Here is a 16217-nt window from a genome sequence, read left to right as displayed (position 1 = left end):
TTTTATGACAATACAATTTAAGTGAATCTAATGGTGGACATGTACCCTGGACATATACATCTAAAAATCCTTTAGTTTTGACTTTGGGGAGACCGAAGTCCATTTCTGCCAGTGTGATGAAAAAAAAGCTTCTGTAAGTCAAGTTAATGAGAAACTTTTTCAAAATAATGACATAGTAACTCAAAAATAGATACGTCATTATTTTGAGACACTTTCTCATTTGAGATATTAAGGCTTTTGAGATAATATGTCATTATTTTGAGATAGTTTCTAATTATAATGACTTAACATATTTTTTTCATCACATTGGCGGAAATGAATTTCCGTGCAAAAAAAAAGTCCCGATGATGATAGCGACGTTTTTTCTATTTATGAACACGGAAATCAAAACTAGGAACCATTGTCTTTACTGTATGTTTCAACTCGAACTGATTTACAGGACGGACCTCGAAGCAATAACGGTGGTGATCATTTCGGTAAAAAATGCGTTCATCAGACTTGACATTTTAAATGACACTTTTATATGACATTCAGGAGTCAATGTAGATGCTTGACAAGCTAAATATTACTTTTAAACTGCGCTACTGAACGTTAATTGATTTGATTTGCCACGTGACTCTTCCTGTCAGCTAACCCTAACCCTAGCCAACATTAACCAAACACTTTATAAACATTTCTTTGTCCTTAATGTTCGTCACACATTGTTGAAAACCTGCCTTATTCATTAGATATGTGTATTTAATGATGACAGAAGTCAGTAAAAAGTGTTACAGTGATTAATGGTCGTTTGGTTAGCTTGTTCATAGATAGCTTCGTATCCTCTACGTCAGTCTGTCTGTTGTTCAGCAGGTGGCCTGAAAAAAATCCGACCGGCAGCTTGTGATAACATCAACCTGTTGAACCAGAAATGCCCAAAAAGAAAACAGGAGCCCGGAAAAAGGCCGAGAGCCGTAAGGAGCGAGAGAAACAGAGCCGGGCCAACAGGGAACATGTTGAGGTGGCCAAACACCCCTGCAACATCAACATGGTATGAGTAAAAGTACAGCAGTGTAAAATACCCCATTACAAGTACTGCATGAAAAAACCTTCGTATGTAAAAGTACAGAAGTATTAGCAGCAACATGTTGTGTAAGTAATACAGTAAAAGTAGTAGTTTGGTTAATTTAATATCAACATCAGTGTGTAAGTAGCATGTTACTGTTGTAGTTGCTGGAGCTAGTTTAGTCCAGTGGTCAGGCTCCTCCAAAGGGTCACAAGATAAATGTGAGGGGTCGTGAGATAATTATAATGGGAGAGGAAAGAAGAAGATACACAAATCTGTTTTTTGGACTGTTTCTCTAATCTTTGATTTTTTTGGTAAAATATTGGATCATTTAAGCATTTGATAAAATTACACCATGTGAGAAGTTTAGAGGGAAAAATCACTATTTGGTTGCTGTTAGGAGCAACTCATAGACATCTGAAATGTGACACTTGAGTAAATGTACCTATTTACTTTCCACCTCTGGTATGTAGCTTCTGAGGCTAATACATAATGGAAATGCTTTAAGTACCACAAGTACTGTTGTTTCCTACATCCTTAATTTGATTGTGTTCTGTGTTGTAGGAATGCGACAAATGTCAGAGGTAAGTACATTTATTACCTTATACAACATATATTCAGGTATAATTACACTGTAAAAAGTAAGCTCTTTCTGAGTAATAACAAAAAAACTGGTGGCAGAAAGGAAGCCCACAGATGTAAAAACAAAGACACATAAAGATGGGAAAATAGGGTCCAGGTTGAAAAGTGCAGAAATTTCCTTTTTAATGCATACATATTTGTCTTTGTAATGCTCCCTTATAGAAAACAGAAGAACAGAGCGTTCTGCTACTTCTGCAACTCGGTGCAGAAGCTGCCTGTCTGCGCTCAGTGTGGTGAGTACACTGCAGTGAATGTTTCCATCTGTTAATCACAAAATAGACAGTGGGTTTATCAAAAGAGGCACTTTGCACTTTAGTGTTGCACTTCCATAAAGTTGTGAGAGACAGATTTTAAAAAGAAAGGTAAAGATGTCCGGACATTTAGCTCTGAGCACAGGTTCCAAAAATGGTCCTACACTTCCCATAATGCACCAGCATCTTTTGTTAGACCCTTTCCGTCAGGTAAAGACCTATGTCTCTCAAACACCACACCTCTAGTTTTCAAAGCAGCTTTTCTGTAAAAACAAAACAAAAAAAGCCTCAAGTACAAGCCAAGACAACCTTTAATGACATCATCACTTTATTTTTGCAATTTATTTTACAAAGTTCCCAAATAAGCTTCAGTAGACATAGTAGCACTCACCATAATAAGTTAGCTAATCTTTTGTGGAAGTTTGCACCTTTAATGCCACTAATATTGTATCTCTGAGTGTTAGTATAAAAAAAGACACTTTGGCAGACAGTAATATGAGTTATGTATGTACTGGAAAGCATGCAGTATCAGAGTAATTTGAAATATGTTGTCATTAAAATACCTTATTAATCACACCTTATTAAACTATGACCTTTTTTAATTTATTTCTTTGTTTTATAAGGTAAAACCAAGTGCATGAAGTCATCAGATTGTGTCATCAAACATCCTGGGATCCACAGCACTGGGATGGCCATGGTGGTAAGTCAGCAACATTTATAACTGATATAATTTCATAGCAAGAATACATCTCCTGTCGACAAATCTGATTTTGAAAGTATTGAGCTATATAGAAAAATATTGGTAATATTTAGTCTATGAATCCCTGGTGCGGTCTTACATATTTGGTAGATTTATTGTGCAGTGGCATAAAATACAATGAGCAAATATCCTTCCCCCATATAGATCCTATATCACACAAATACATAAATAGGACAACATAAATGTGAATTGTGTTTTAATTTGGTAGTGTGACTCATTTTACTTTTTGCATCATTAGGCTACCATAGGTGCACTAGATCCCCCGCTCCTCCTACCCCAGGCTTTCAGTGTAGAGACCCGAGATCAATCTACCCCCGCTCCTCTCCTCATTTCCTACTTCTGACTGTGAGATCTTCTCAGCAGGTAGAAGCTGTTAGTTCACAAACTAGAATGAGGGCGCCCACTGCAACAAGTTTAAGACATTATAAAAAGAAGATGTGACATGCAAACGACGAACGAAAACTGATGAATTTTTTTTTTACGTGCCCTGTTTTGCCCCCGGTAAGATGCTCATATCTAAAGCTGCCACTGATGCTGCAGTTGGATACTATTTCACAAGACAGCTTTTTCCTCGATGAGAAATATTGTCATGTTTTAATATCGTAAGATCTTGTGGCACGGTATCTCGTTATACCTCTAGTGTACAAGAATATTAATGTTGAAGCTCAAAGTCCCTGAGGCTAATAGTAGTCCAATGATGTGTGTATAGCTGTATACTGCTACATTTAGCTTTCATAGTCAAGTCAGCATGAAGAACAAAGCTTAAACAAAGTTTAAAGAGGGAATTTTGAACAAAGAAGTTTGAAACTGTGGAAGAAAAATGACTCACGTGGCTTAAGTCTCATATCAGTTTCAGATACATTTTTAAATAGATTTTTGCACAAAACTGTGGATTTTGTCACATAAACAGGAGGAATGCTCACTTCAAGCAAAACCTGTTTCATTGTACATGTAGGCACCTTACTATTATTTTAAGACTGGGAAAACAGCTAAAAAAAAGCTAACTTTCATTGTAATTGTGTTCTTACCCATAAGGGTGCGGTGTGTGACTTCTGTGAAGCTTGGGTGTGCCACGGCAGGAAATGTTTGAGCACCCATGCCTGTGCATGTCCTCTGACTGATGCAGACTGCATCGAGTGTGAGCGTAGTGTCTGGGATCATGGTAAGAACCCCCCCCCCCCCCCCTCCCCCTTTGAAATCCATCAGGTCACATCAGTTTCACATGAAACATGACCGCTGGGTTTTTTTTAACTTCCTGTATAGGAGGGCGTATTTTCCGCTGTTCCTTCTGTCAAAACTTCTTGTGTGAAGATGATCAGTTTGAACACCAGGCAAGCTGCCAAGTCCTTCAGGCAGAAACCTACAAATGTGAGTCATATAGTTTTCTTTTCATTCTGTCATACATACAATTTTTGTGGTTAATTGGGAAAGTAAAATGTATCTTAGTTGTGCCAGAGAAAAATATCCAGAGGGTATATGTGCAGGAGTGACAACGTGGTTGTTCACATTTTGTCTCACATTCCATTTTAGGTGTTTCCTGTAATAGACTGGGACAGCACTCCTGCCTGCGCTGTAAGGTGAGAAAACATCTGTATTTACCTCAGAGAACACAGTGTCTATGTCAGACATTTATACAAAGTTTATTTGCACTTCATGCTGCACTAAGCATGATGTTCTGTGAAATTACACCCTTCATGTCAGCTCAAATCACAAATTGTGTCCCACATCTCCTAACTGATATTAAAATGCTTCCAGCTGCATCCTGCTTTTGGTTTGCTTTTGCTTTTAGTTTCCTTTTTAACAGGAAATAATCCCACCATGCATGAAACATTAAAATGAAACAAAAGGTTAATATAATAAACGGTTCCCTCCACACCGATAAAGCTGGACGTTCCCACATACAGTGGATACTGCTGCCAAAAGATATTTTTTTATTAGGCACTGTTAAATTATTCTACTTGGTTAAACAAGTCAGTTATGTCACGGGTTATTAATTATCAATAGCTAAAAGTGATTACACAGGAGTAGTAGTAGGCAGTAGTGTTTTACTGATGTGTCACACATGGGTTTTACATTAAAATGCGTACAGCAACAATCAGCAACAACACAATAGTATATAATAATAAATAATGAATCAAATCTAAACAATTTTATCTTCCACTTGCATGACAATTAACATCACTATCACATCATTTACATTGTATATCACAAAAACAGCAAAAAAGTCAGCAAAAGGTCAATTTGTGATTGGTTAAAGCTGCAGTTGGTAAGTCTTATAAAAGTAACTTTTTGTCATATTTGCTAAGACTGTCACTATGTACAGACAGCATTATATGAAACTAGTAATCTGTAAAAAAAAAAAACAGGCTCATTTAGCCCCACCTACTGCTCCTACTGCAAATTGCCAGAATCCACTGCGACCGGACCAAAAAAAACAATCAGAGCCAGGATTGTGTCTGGTGGAGTGTCTGACAGCTATCAATCACTGCTCACACGCACAGCCCCCCCCCCCCCCCCCCCCCCCCCCCCCCCCAGCTCGGTCAAGCTCATATCTCTGAGTTTCTAGGTAAGGTATAGCCATGTGAAAGTCACTGTAAAGCGTTTTATATCTAGCTGTGTGGAGTGTAGTTCATGTATTACCGATTGCGTGCACATCCATGGTAGCATGCCGTGTCGCGCACGTCAGCCTCCTCTGGGGGAGGGACTTTGGAGGCAGGGCAGGAGTGCAGCGGAGAGGGATCTGAAAAGTTGTACTTCTTCAAATTTGATGCTAAGTCCTCTCTCTAATCAAAGTTACCAACTGCAGCTTTAACACAAAGCAAAGCCAACAACCAAAAGCCTGTAAAATAAAAAGAATAACAAGAGAGCTCTGAGTGTTTTCAGAAACAACCATTCATCCAGAACAAACTGACGCGGGAGGTCTGCAGGGTCTGTAACAGATCAGGAGTCTGCATGTCTGCATCCAACACACAGACACAGATGCAGATAGCAACACACACACAGTAACTAATCCCACCATGCATGAAACATCAAAGTGAAACAAAAGTTTAATATAATAAACTGTTCCCTCCAAACAGATAAAACTGGACGTTCCCACATACTGCTGCCAAAAGATTTTTTTTTTTATCTGTCCTTGATTAGGCACTGTTAAATGATTTTACTTGGTTAAACAAGTTGGTTATGTCACAGGTTTTTAATTATCAATAGCTAAAAGTTATTACACAACAGTTTTAATTAGGCAGTAGTGTTTTACTGATGTGGCACACATGGGTTTTACAGTAAAATGCGTACAGCAGCAAATAACAACACAATAGTATATAATAATAGATAATAAATCAAATCTAAACAACTTTATCTTCCACTTGCATGACAATTAACAACACTATCACATCATTTACATTGTATATCACAAAAACAGCAATAAAAGGTCAATTTGTGATTGATTAACACAAAGCAAAGCAAACAACCAAAAGCATGCAAAATAAAAACAATAACAAGAGAGCTCTGAGTGTTTTCGGAAGCAACCATTCATCCAGAACAAACTGAGGAGGGAGGTCTGCAGGGTCTGTACCAGGTCAGGAGTCTGCATGTCTGCATCCACCACACAGACACAGATGCAGATATCAACACACACACAGTAACTAATCATCAGCTCAAAAAAAAAACTGTTTTTAATAGTAATAATGATGATAGAAAACATTTGCATCACAATGCGTTTTCACAGGATAGAAAAAGGAGCTGCAGAATAAAGAAACAATACACATATGAAGAATCCACTGCAGGAAAATTCCGTCTCAATTAAAGGATATTGTTGAGTACCATTAAAGAAAGTGTTTTTCTACTGAGGATTCCTCCCAGTCCTTCTCGAATCCTCTCACCAGGTGATTACAAATCAGAAGAGACAGGTAGAGAGCAGAGACAAAAGCGAGAAACAGAGACCCCAATAGATAGATCTAGAGTTACTGCTGTATATAATTATTCCTCCTCCTGTGTAAAAAAAAAAAAAAAAAAAAGCTTTCCAAATATCAAATACTTCAGTGAGGTTTAGCAGTTGGAGTCAGCCAAAATCAAGTTCTTATCTCTGGACAAAAAAAAACAACCTGCATGTGACCAGCAGGAGATATCGCTGCAACTTTTGCTGGGTTTGGGAAAACACAGAAGAGGGTATTTTGCACAATGAATAGTATAATTTGGAACATACCCACTTCAGCTGAATTTCAGCATATATTTTTGCTCAAAAACATGAGGGGAAAAATTGTTTATCATGTAAGCAGCCAAAAAAAAAAGAAAACCACAATCACAGCTGTAACAGGCCAACATTCACCAAAAGTGAAAAACCAAAAGTGTGAAAAGTAATTACCATTCATCCCTGTGAGGTTGTTGACTTTTGCTGTTACCCAGACCTGAAATATAAAAATATCAATAGATCAGATTGTACAGGAGTAGAAAAGAAATGTTTAAAAATCCCCAACAGGGCAGATGAGAAGGAGCTCAATGGAAAAACAGACATGAGTAAGTTCCTTTTAAATAGACCTTAGTGGTCAGAACTGGTCAGAATGTAGACTACCACAGTTATGAAGATGCCATGCAGATATTTAGCACTGTCCCCAGATGACTACAGTCCAATAGAGTCATTGTGTCACTGTTCAGAGCAGCTTCAATTAAATCAGAACAAAACTGAGGTAGTTGTTTTTGGCAATAAAGAGAAGAGGATTGCTGTCAGTACATACCTTGAGTCACTCTCTTTAAAAACTAAAGACCAGGTCCGAACCATTGGCATGCTGATCGATTCAGATCTGACCTTCAGCAGTCATATCAAATCCATTGAGAGGGACCCAACTGCAGTTAAGATGGCTGACCAGGGCGCCGCTATGTATCTAATCCATGCCGGAAGTCCCAAGCGGAAGTTTCTTCTTCGTGTAATGTATTGCTTTTTCGGCGTCCATAATACATCCATGGTCCATATCCATTAGCGGTTAGCACGTTATTTAAATATTGCACAGTGATGGTGATAATGGTGATAATGCAGTGAGTAATGAGTATGGACAATGAGAGTAATGATATTGCACAGTATACGGACATTGCACAGTATTAAATTACATTAAATATTGATAAATTAATATTCATGTGAAACATGAATAAACATTCATTTATTGGTTGTTTAAATATTGTATTAATCCCATAGACTGTATAGAAGATGAATCCTCGTTTTATTTAATCTGAGAACTCTATTCAATCTTAGTTATTATTCAGTCCTATTGTGAGTGTGTGTTCGTGTGTGTGAGAGAGTGAACCCCCCTACCACCACACACAAACATAATATTCACATTTGTATTCATAATGTTGATATTAAAGTTAAATCCATGAAACGTTAACATTATAACTTGATTAGTGTAGGCTGAGTTTTTACAGTAGCCTATAAACTTATGGAGTCAATTATACCGTTACGATAAACATGTAACTGCAACAATGTTCATAGAATTATGTGTAAACGACGTATGAGTTTTTTAGCCCTTTATTTTTGTTTTCGCTCGGAGCGGCGATTAACTTCCGCCTGACACTTCCGGCAAGGATTGGCAACATATGAGCGGCAATTGACTAACTACAGCTTGGGACTTCCGACAAGGATTGGATATATGGCGGCCTTGTTGGCCATCTTTACTGCAGCAGCGTACTCTTGAATCAATCACCAAAACAGCCTTCTACCAGCTTAAGAACATATCCAGAGTGAAGGGTTTTATGTCTCAAACAGACCAGGAGAAGTTGATTCATGCTTTCATCTCAAGTAGACTCGACTACTGTAACGGTCTTCTGACTGGACTCCCACAAAAAAGCATTAAACAGCTGCAGCTCATTCAGAACGCTGCAGCTCGAGTTTTAACCAGAACAAAGAGATCAGATCACATTACTCCAGTTCTAAAGTCTTTACACTGGCTCCCAGTCAGCTATAGCATAGATTTTAAAGTTCTGCTACTGGTCTACAAATCACTGAATGGTTTAGGTCCAGAATACATGAATGATATGTTAGTAGAATATAAACCCAGTAGAGCTCTGAGATCTACTGACTCAGGTCAGATAGTTGAGCCCAGAGTTCAAACTAAACATGGTGAAGCAGCTTTTAGCTGTTATGCTGCACACAACTGGAACAAACTACCAGCAGAACTGAAATCAGCCCCAACTGTGAACATTTTAAAATCCAGGTTAAAAACATTTCTCTTCTCCTGTGCTTATGATTGAGCTCTTTTAAAGCACTTTACATTTTAATCTTTCATTTGCACTCTATGTCCTTTTAATGATTTTATAGCAAATCATTATTTTATGCTGCAAACTTATATTTTATGCTCTATTTTATTTTATTTTTTATTTTTCTCTCTTTTTCTGTACTGGTTTTTTATATATTATTAGTGTTTTTTTGTTTTTAATTGTATGTTTTAATGTTTCCAATTTTTACTATTATTGGGTTTTATTTTTATTTTTTCAAATTGTACGTTTTTATGTTTTTTTGTTTCCAGTTCTTACTGTTCAATGTTTGTTTTTATGAAATGTGCTATATAAATAAAGCTGCCTTCCCTCGCTTAATCCAGCCTGAACAGAGACTATTTAGTGCTCATATTTCAACTGAAATTAAGACACTATCATGTGTGTGCAGTTGACACTAACATGTGATAATTTCAGCTTTTTCTGATCATGTCCTTTCAGGCCTGTTACTGTGACGACCATGCCAAGAGTAAGGTCTTCAAACAGGAGAAAGGCAAAGCGCCACCATGCCCCAAGTGTGGCCATGAGACCCAGGAGACCAAAGACCTCAGCATGTCCAGTGAGTTTCACAAAAACCTTTACAACACTAGAATTGTTTGTATATTAGGAGGAAGTTACATAAGACTTGACATCCTTCCTTAGAGCCCCTAAAATGAAAGTGAAACGGTGTAAAAACTGATGATAAATGAATAATTTCCCAGAAAGAGCTTGGTTTACACCGAGACTACTCTGACAATGATTAACTCACAGAGAACTCACTCTCACAGAGCTTTTTTTGGTGATACTGATCTTGTATGGTCTTGTATACATCAAATCCAATCTTGACATTTTCTTAGTCCTGCTCTGTCTCAAAGGGCTCTGCTGAAAATCTACTGATGAATCTAATAACTTAAATTACTCATAGAGCTTTACTGCAATGCATGGCAAAAAAAAGCAAAATTACAGTTTGAATAAATGAGTGTTAAAGCAGAAACATCCCGATCAATGTGCTGAAATATCCCCCTTAATTTGAGAATAGCGCTTTATTTGTCACTATAACAAGTACAAGTACAAGTACAGCGAAATTTCAACAATCACCCGTCCATACATATACAACATACTATACATAACAAGACAGAATCGGATGACTGAGCATATAAAGAGGGGGAGAAAAGGGGGAAAGAAACAAGGAGAGAGGGGTGATAAAAAAAGCAGCTCCCAGACTGTGCTCTCGGGAAAAAAAACCCCAGCAACATGAGCACATATAAGCACATTTTACAACATAAAAACACCACAAAAACTTTTGCACCGGGGGAGGGGGAAAGGGAGAGGGAGGTGTTCCAGTTCCAGACAGGCAGCCAGCCGATTGAGTAACCAACTAAAGAGTACTTGAATAGGCATTGTAACACATCAATAGCAAGACCTGAGAAGCATGTACACACTACTGCATCCAGTCCATTCAATCCACACTAAATCCATCGTCCGCCTAGTTGTCCTGGTAGCAGCTGCTCCTGAGGACAGTGGCTAGCCAGACTGTCTTTACCAGGCTCACTGACGAGAAATGTTCTTGACCAAAACAACTTTCCAGTACAGCTGCAGCAATTAAGCAGTTAGTTGGATTAGTTTTGATAATTGGTCAAGCCAGAGATGTTTTAAAGTGGGTGGTGGGCTTCCGCATTGGGGGGCTACAGACAGGCTCATTGAATGGAACTGAAAAAAATATTAGTTTAAAAAGGAGATCCATATTCTAGCCTAAATGTGTGAGATTTGGTTAAAAATATAATTTACAGATACAGTAGTTACTGGGACTTTCCATAGTCAAAAACAAATAAGTTAAACAATCAGATAGACTTTTTTATGTATTTGGTGTAGTCATAAAAAGCATGTTAATGTGGTGTTGGTGGGGTTTCCAAGCTTAGTCTCAGACTTTGAAAACCCCTGTGTTAAGCATTTTGAGTCATTTTTCTAAGGAAACAAAAGCTAAAACTCTTAGATTGCAGCTTTTGATATCTGAATGTTGTTTGTTCTATGATAATAAACTGAAGATCTTTGAGTTGTGGACTGCTGGTTGGGACAAAACAAGACTTTTTAAGTTTACATCTTGGTCCCATTAGGAAATTGTGATTGACATTTTATGGACCAAAATTGATTAATGAAGAAAATAATCAACAGATTAATTGATAATAATCATTAATTGCTGCCCTACGTTACAGTAGGCACCATGAGGCGAATATAAAAAGTAATGTTATTATTGTATATTGATTTGTTTATTTTATTTTACCTGTTATTGTAGGAGGCAGGTGAAATCTATCTATCGTAAATCTCAATCAGATCATGTCAGGCATCACCAACCAGAGAAAACAAACAAGAAAAAATGACAAGAAAATCCAAAACAATTCAAGGCATTTGAGGAGGTGTTCCAAATTTTGTGACTGCGATGACTGAACGACAAATAAACCTAATATGTCAAATTATCTACAACTATCCCTTGCAGCATCTCTAGAAAAACAGCCTATGTTTGCATGTACATAAATGAATAACCATCATCAGGCGGCAAATTTTGTTAAAAAATTTAAATAAAAAAAATAGTAGGTGCTTTAAACTCAGATTTAAGGTGAGCTCTGTGTGTTTTCCGCAGCTCGCACATTGAAGTTTGGCCGCCAGGCTGGTGCCGATGACGATTATGATGACGATGGAGCATCAGGGTACGATTCCTACTGGAAGAATCTAGCGTCTGGGGGGGGCAGAGACCAAGATGACTACGGTGAGGATGACGACTATGAGGAAGATGAGGATGACGAGGATTCTGATGATGATGAGGAGGAAGAGGAAGAGGAGGAAGAGGGTGAAGAGGAAACAGCTGCTGATTCCCTGGCCGGTCTCAAATTGGACGGGACTGCTACCTGAGATGGGACAAAGACTAGGGGTCCTGACTGGGGACCTGCATCTAATCTGAGGACCCCTCCTGGAGTTTGTCTCAATCCCCATAGTTCTTTCAAAACCTGTTTACCTATGAAAATATTTTATTAATGCCAATGTTAAATATTCAAATGTTACATTTCATTGCCTAAATAAATTGAGGTAACAAGACATCACTGGTCAGACTTTCTGTTTGATACCAAGCTCTAGAGATGACTTTTTTTCACATTTTGGTCTATTCTTCACGTCCTGTTTGTGGTAATTTAATTATAGACTAATGTATTTGATGATAAGGAAGAGGACACGGCTGTTGATTCCTTGGGTTGATCCTGTAACCTGTTTTATTCTGTACATTTGGATGCATAATAATAATCTTTGAGGCTGAGGTTGCTGTCAGTCAATCAATCAATCAAACTTTATTTGTATAGCAGGTACATGTGAGATGATGGAAAAACAATCCAGTCCGTCCAGTTTGAGTAATTAGAGCCATCAGTTTAAGATGTTGAAACACTGCACAGTTGTTCATAGAACTCAGCACTCTCAATACAAACTCTGGAAAGTTGATACAAGACAAACATTACATGAAATGTTCTCTGTCACTATGTAAAGTCTACAAAAATACAAGATAAGAGAGGGGTAGAGGAGGGAATCCAAAATAGAGTGAGAGCCATGAAAAAAACTTGAAACAACTTTTGTTCATATTTTATTGTCAAGTAAATAATACTTAGCAACAATAACAATGTGAACTTTGCCTCCCCCTGAGATGTTAACAACATGTGAGGACCACCTCTGCAGTACTGCATCCCAGACCACAGTTTACATTTCGAATAAACTGGGATAGGTCATATGTTTTGGACAGCATTTTTTCCCATCGGCAGCCATTGGATTTCATTCTATAAATGTCAGTGATGCATACATACTCTTTGACAGAGCAATCCCTCACATCATCCACTTAGTGCCTGTGTTTTCTTCAGCTAGCTTTTTAATTACATTGTGACAATGCTGGTGTTCTTTAAATTCGCTCCAGTATCCTGGTTATTATTAGATGTTTGATGTATGAAAATAACATCCTGTTTCCGAGTCCTTCCTGGAGTACTCCAATAGGAACATTAACACTTTATCCAGGCTTCTCAACTGTCTCGGTAGAGAAGTGGGGGCAAGGGGGTAAGGTGTTCAAGATAAAACAGACCGATGATCAGAAAACCTGTGTACTCTTAGAGTTACGAGTAACCAGGTTTCTCATTTTAACTGTAAACATATCCAAAATATGATCAAAACCAGGAAACTCATACATTATGATCTCCTTTTAATATGTTAACCCTATTCTGCTGAGGAATTACTCTAACTTATTGTGTTAGCTGTGTAAAAGCAACACAAACGTTTTCCAAACATCTTGAAATATATGATCCATGTAATTAACTGCACATGTTGATGTCAAATAATGAAATCCTATTTAACTGAGCATTTTTGAAATTAAATCAGTTATTACTATGACTTGAGGACAGGTTGGGTACACTTAAACGTTGAGATAAAACAATAATAAACTAAATGTATACTACTGTTTTCATTCACAGTGAAACCCAAAGTGCTATGGTATTAATAACAGAGAACACACAGCATACAGAAAACAGTAATAAAAATAGTGCAGCAGAGCAGGTAGCTTGATCGGCCATGGTGCAGAGCTAAGAACTAGGGGTCCAGATGAACATAGCTTGTGGTATGATTGGTTCCTGTAGGTGTTCCAGTAGATAGGGAGATGCATGTCTGTTGATGGATTTGCATATGAGGTGTATGACTTTTAGTCAACCCTGAAGGAGACAAAGAGCCAGTACAGTGGAACAGAATTTCACGCATCTGGATCCTGGCATGTCTGTTCTGGACCTGCTGGAGCTCCTGCCAGGGATCCTTGGAAATAAAGGCACTATTACGTTTCTCTCCATCTGACAGGGTTGGACAGGGGTACAGTTTGAGATTTGTTTGACTTGGTTGGGGTTGGGTTTTTTTTTTTGCATAGATGTCTTACCAACGACCTCTTGACAGCTCCTCTAGTCTATGCAGTCTGCAACAGTGACGAATCATAGGGGGAGTGACTGAGTCAGCATGACGATAGCTGGGCGTGTATAAGTCACTTTCTGGAGCGAAATCATCTGCACGCTCGCCTCAATTATTTCTCTATTGCTGGAGAGAGACCAATGAGACAAAACAGCTTTATGATCAGGAGTGAAATGCAAAAATGTGATCTTGAACTGGTGCTCCGCTGGTTAGGAGAGAAACCGCTGCGCAGATGACAGACTTCATGAAAGCGCTGCTTCAGTTTACATGTCCCGGAGACCAGCGAAAGGTAAGCTGACTATGTGTGTGTGTGTGCGTGTGTGTGTGTGTGAGAGAGAGAGAGAGAGAGAGAGAGAGAGAGGGAGAGCGGGATTACACTGTCAGCTTTCGACCTGTTGACGTAGAAGCTGCGTTTTCACGAAAACAGGTAGAAAGGTGTCAACGTTTTCACACCGGCAGGGAATACCTGGTGCGTAATGATCGGAGGTGTGTCAACTCCGTGATCCACGTGCGTTCTCTGAATACATGTCAGCTGCTGTCGGCGAAGCGTGTATCATTATGGTTATTTTGTTAAAACCAAACAACAGTTCTGACACTGGTTAGTTTCACTTTCAGTTGGTCAAAGGAACTTGATCTGCTTCAAACAGACTCCTCCTCCTGTCATCCATCACAGCTCTGAGGGTGCTACAGTACCAGTCAAATGTTTGGACACACTTTCTCAGTTGTGCCATAACCAGGATTGGGAAGGTTACTTTGGAAATGTAATAGGTTACAAATGACAAGTTACACTATTTAAAATGTAAAAAAGTAATGTAACTATATCAATTACTTAATTAAAGTAATGTAACTTATTACATTTGATTACTTTTCTGATTTTCTAATGATGGTGTTCAACTTTTAGGGTAGGTGTACCTATTAAGCCTACCAAAATCTAAGTGTTTTAATGAATACTGACATGATGTATAGGGGAGATCATTTCTTATGAGGCAAGATCTCTCATTTGAAAATGTATTCATTAGTTCATGTAGATTTTGGAATATAAAATTAATTGGTACTGTGACACCATTTAAGCCCATATCATGATTGATTCATAAAATATAAAAAGTATTGTTTTAAAAAAAATTAAAACCCACAATATATGTATTCAGTAACATATTAAATATTAAAAAATGAGGAAAAAACCCTCCTCCTGTGCAAAATCTTAACGGTCTGACTTCAGATGTAATCCCCTTTGTATTCATCAACATCTTATAAGAAACAAATTTAATTACACATTTTTTCTGTAACGGATTACAGTTACATTTTTTTGGTATTGCACTGCATGTATTTAGCAGCTTTACAGATTTATATTGATAATAAAATATATAATCAACACATATAAACTTCTGATGTATTATTATAGCTAAAGCTACCAAGAATTACATGGAGTATCACTAGTCCAGTGATCCTGTACTTCAGGAAAAGTAGTGTAATGTAAAAAATACACCATGACAAAGGTAAAATTTCAAATTTTACTTAAATTACAAATATTACCAGTTAAATGTATGATGGGTTAAAGCGACTCTTACCCTTCTTGCATTTCACACAGCACTTTGAAAAAACTTGAACAGCAACAACCCCTCCTCCCTCCTATGTCAGAGTTTTCACAACATATTATGAGAATGGAATAATGTTTAGTTTCTATGCCTGGTGGATCTCTCTAACATTTTAGAGAGCCATTACCTTATTAACAACATTTTAACCTAAACAAAAAAATGTGTAAAAATGTAACAAAGGTAAGGGTAACCACAATGAATATGCACTCCCCTTTCCTTTCAAAGTATATTCAAAGTATTGTGTTTATTATCATCATTATTATTATTATTATTATTGTTGATGCATTATCTTGTGAACAGCATTTTCAAGATCCCCTCCAGGCATGTTTTCAAATAGGCTGCTTGGAATAATATTTTTGTGTCTGATATAGTTTCAACACATAAAAAGTTTCAAGGTACAATTACCACGTTAAATTATTTTTTGGACATTTCCTCATACATTGAAAAGACAGGCAGGTGCTTTAAACTCAGATTTAAGTTGAGTTCAGTTAAACTTTCCTCCTTCATTGGATGAATGTGAAATGAAAAAACAATCCATTGTCAAACTCTGCCTATACATCATTCTGCACAGTGAAGCTCAAACATCTTGTTAAGGTAAAAGAGCAAAAGTTTTGTGAGTGCAGGGGGACAGATATAGCAGCATTTTGAGGGTATCTGACCTTTGTGTGGTGACGTATTTCTGATTGGAACAGGAAAGAGACAGGGACATGACAAAATGT

The 16217-nt window shown here is 37.7% G+C and overlaps 1 protein-coding gene across 2 annotated transcripts; it reads left to right on the top strand.

Moving 5' to 3' along the window:
* Positions 1–405: 405 nt before the first annotated feature.
* On the top strand, positions 406–12022 carry znf330 (zinc finger protein 330). 2 transcript variants are annotated; one of them, XM_053330990.1, is made up of 10 exons: positions 406–476; positions 850–1027; positions 1607–1626; positions 1847–1917; positions 2559–2635; positions 3731–3857; positions 3959–4063; positions 4226–4272; positions 9395–9512; positions 11571–12022. In XM_053330990.1, the coding sequence occupies exons 2-10, from the start codon at positions 908–910 to the stop codon at positions 11837–11839; spliced, it is 954 nt and encodes a 317-aa protein (XP_053186965.1). In that variant the 5' UTR covers positions 406–476; positions 850–907; the 3' UTR covers positions 11840–12022. The 2 variants fall into 2 exon arrangements, with proteins under 2 accessions (XP_053186965.1, XP_053186966.1); XM_053330991.1 differs by having other exon boundaries at positions 423–476; positions 847–1027.
* The last annotated feature ends 4195 nt before the right edge of the window (positions 12023–16217 follow it).

This window comes from Scomber japonicus, chromosome 2 (assembly GCF_027409825.1).
Source record: "Scomber japonicus isolate fScoJap1 chromosome 2, fScoJap1.pri, whole genome shotgun sequence".
In the NCBI taxonomy this organism is placed as follows: domain Eukaryota; kingdom Metazoa; phylum Chordata; class Actinopteri; order Scombriformes; family Scombridae; genus Scomber; species Scomber japonicus.
Note: the sequence above shows the minus strand (reverse complement) of the source record. Positions and strands in the feature narration are given on the sequence as shown.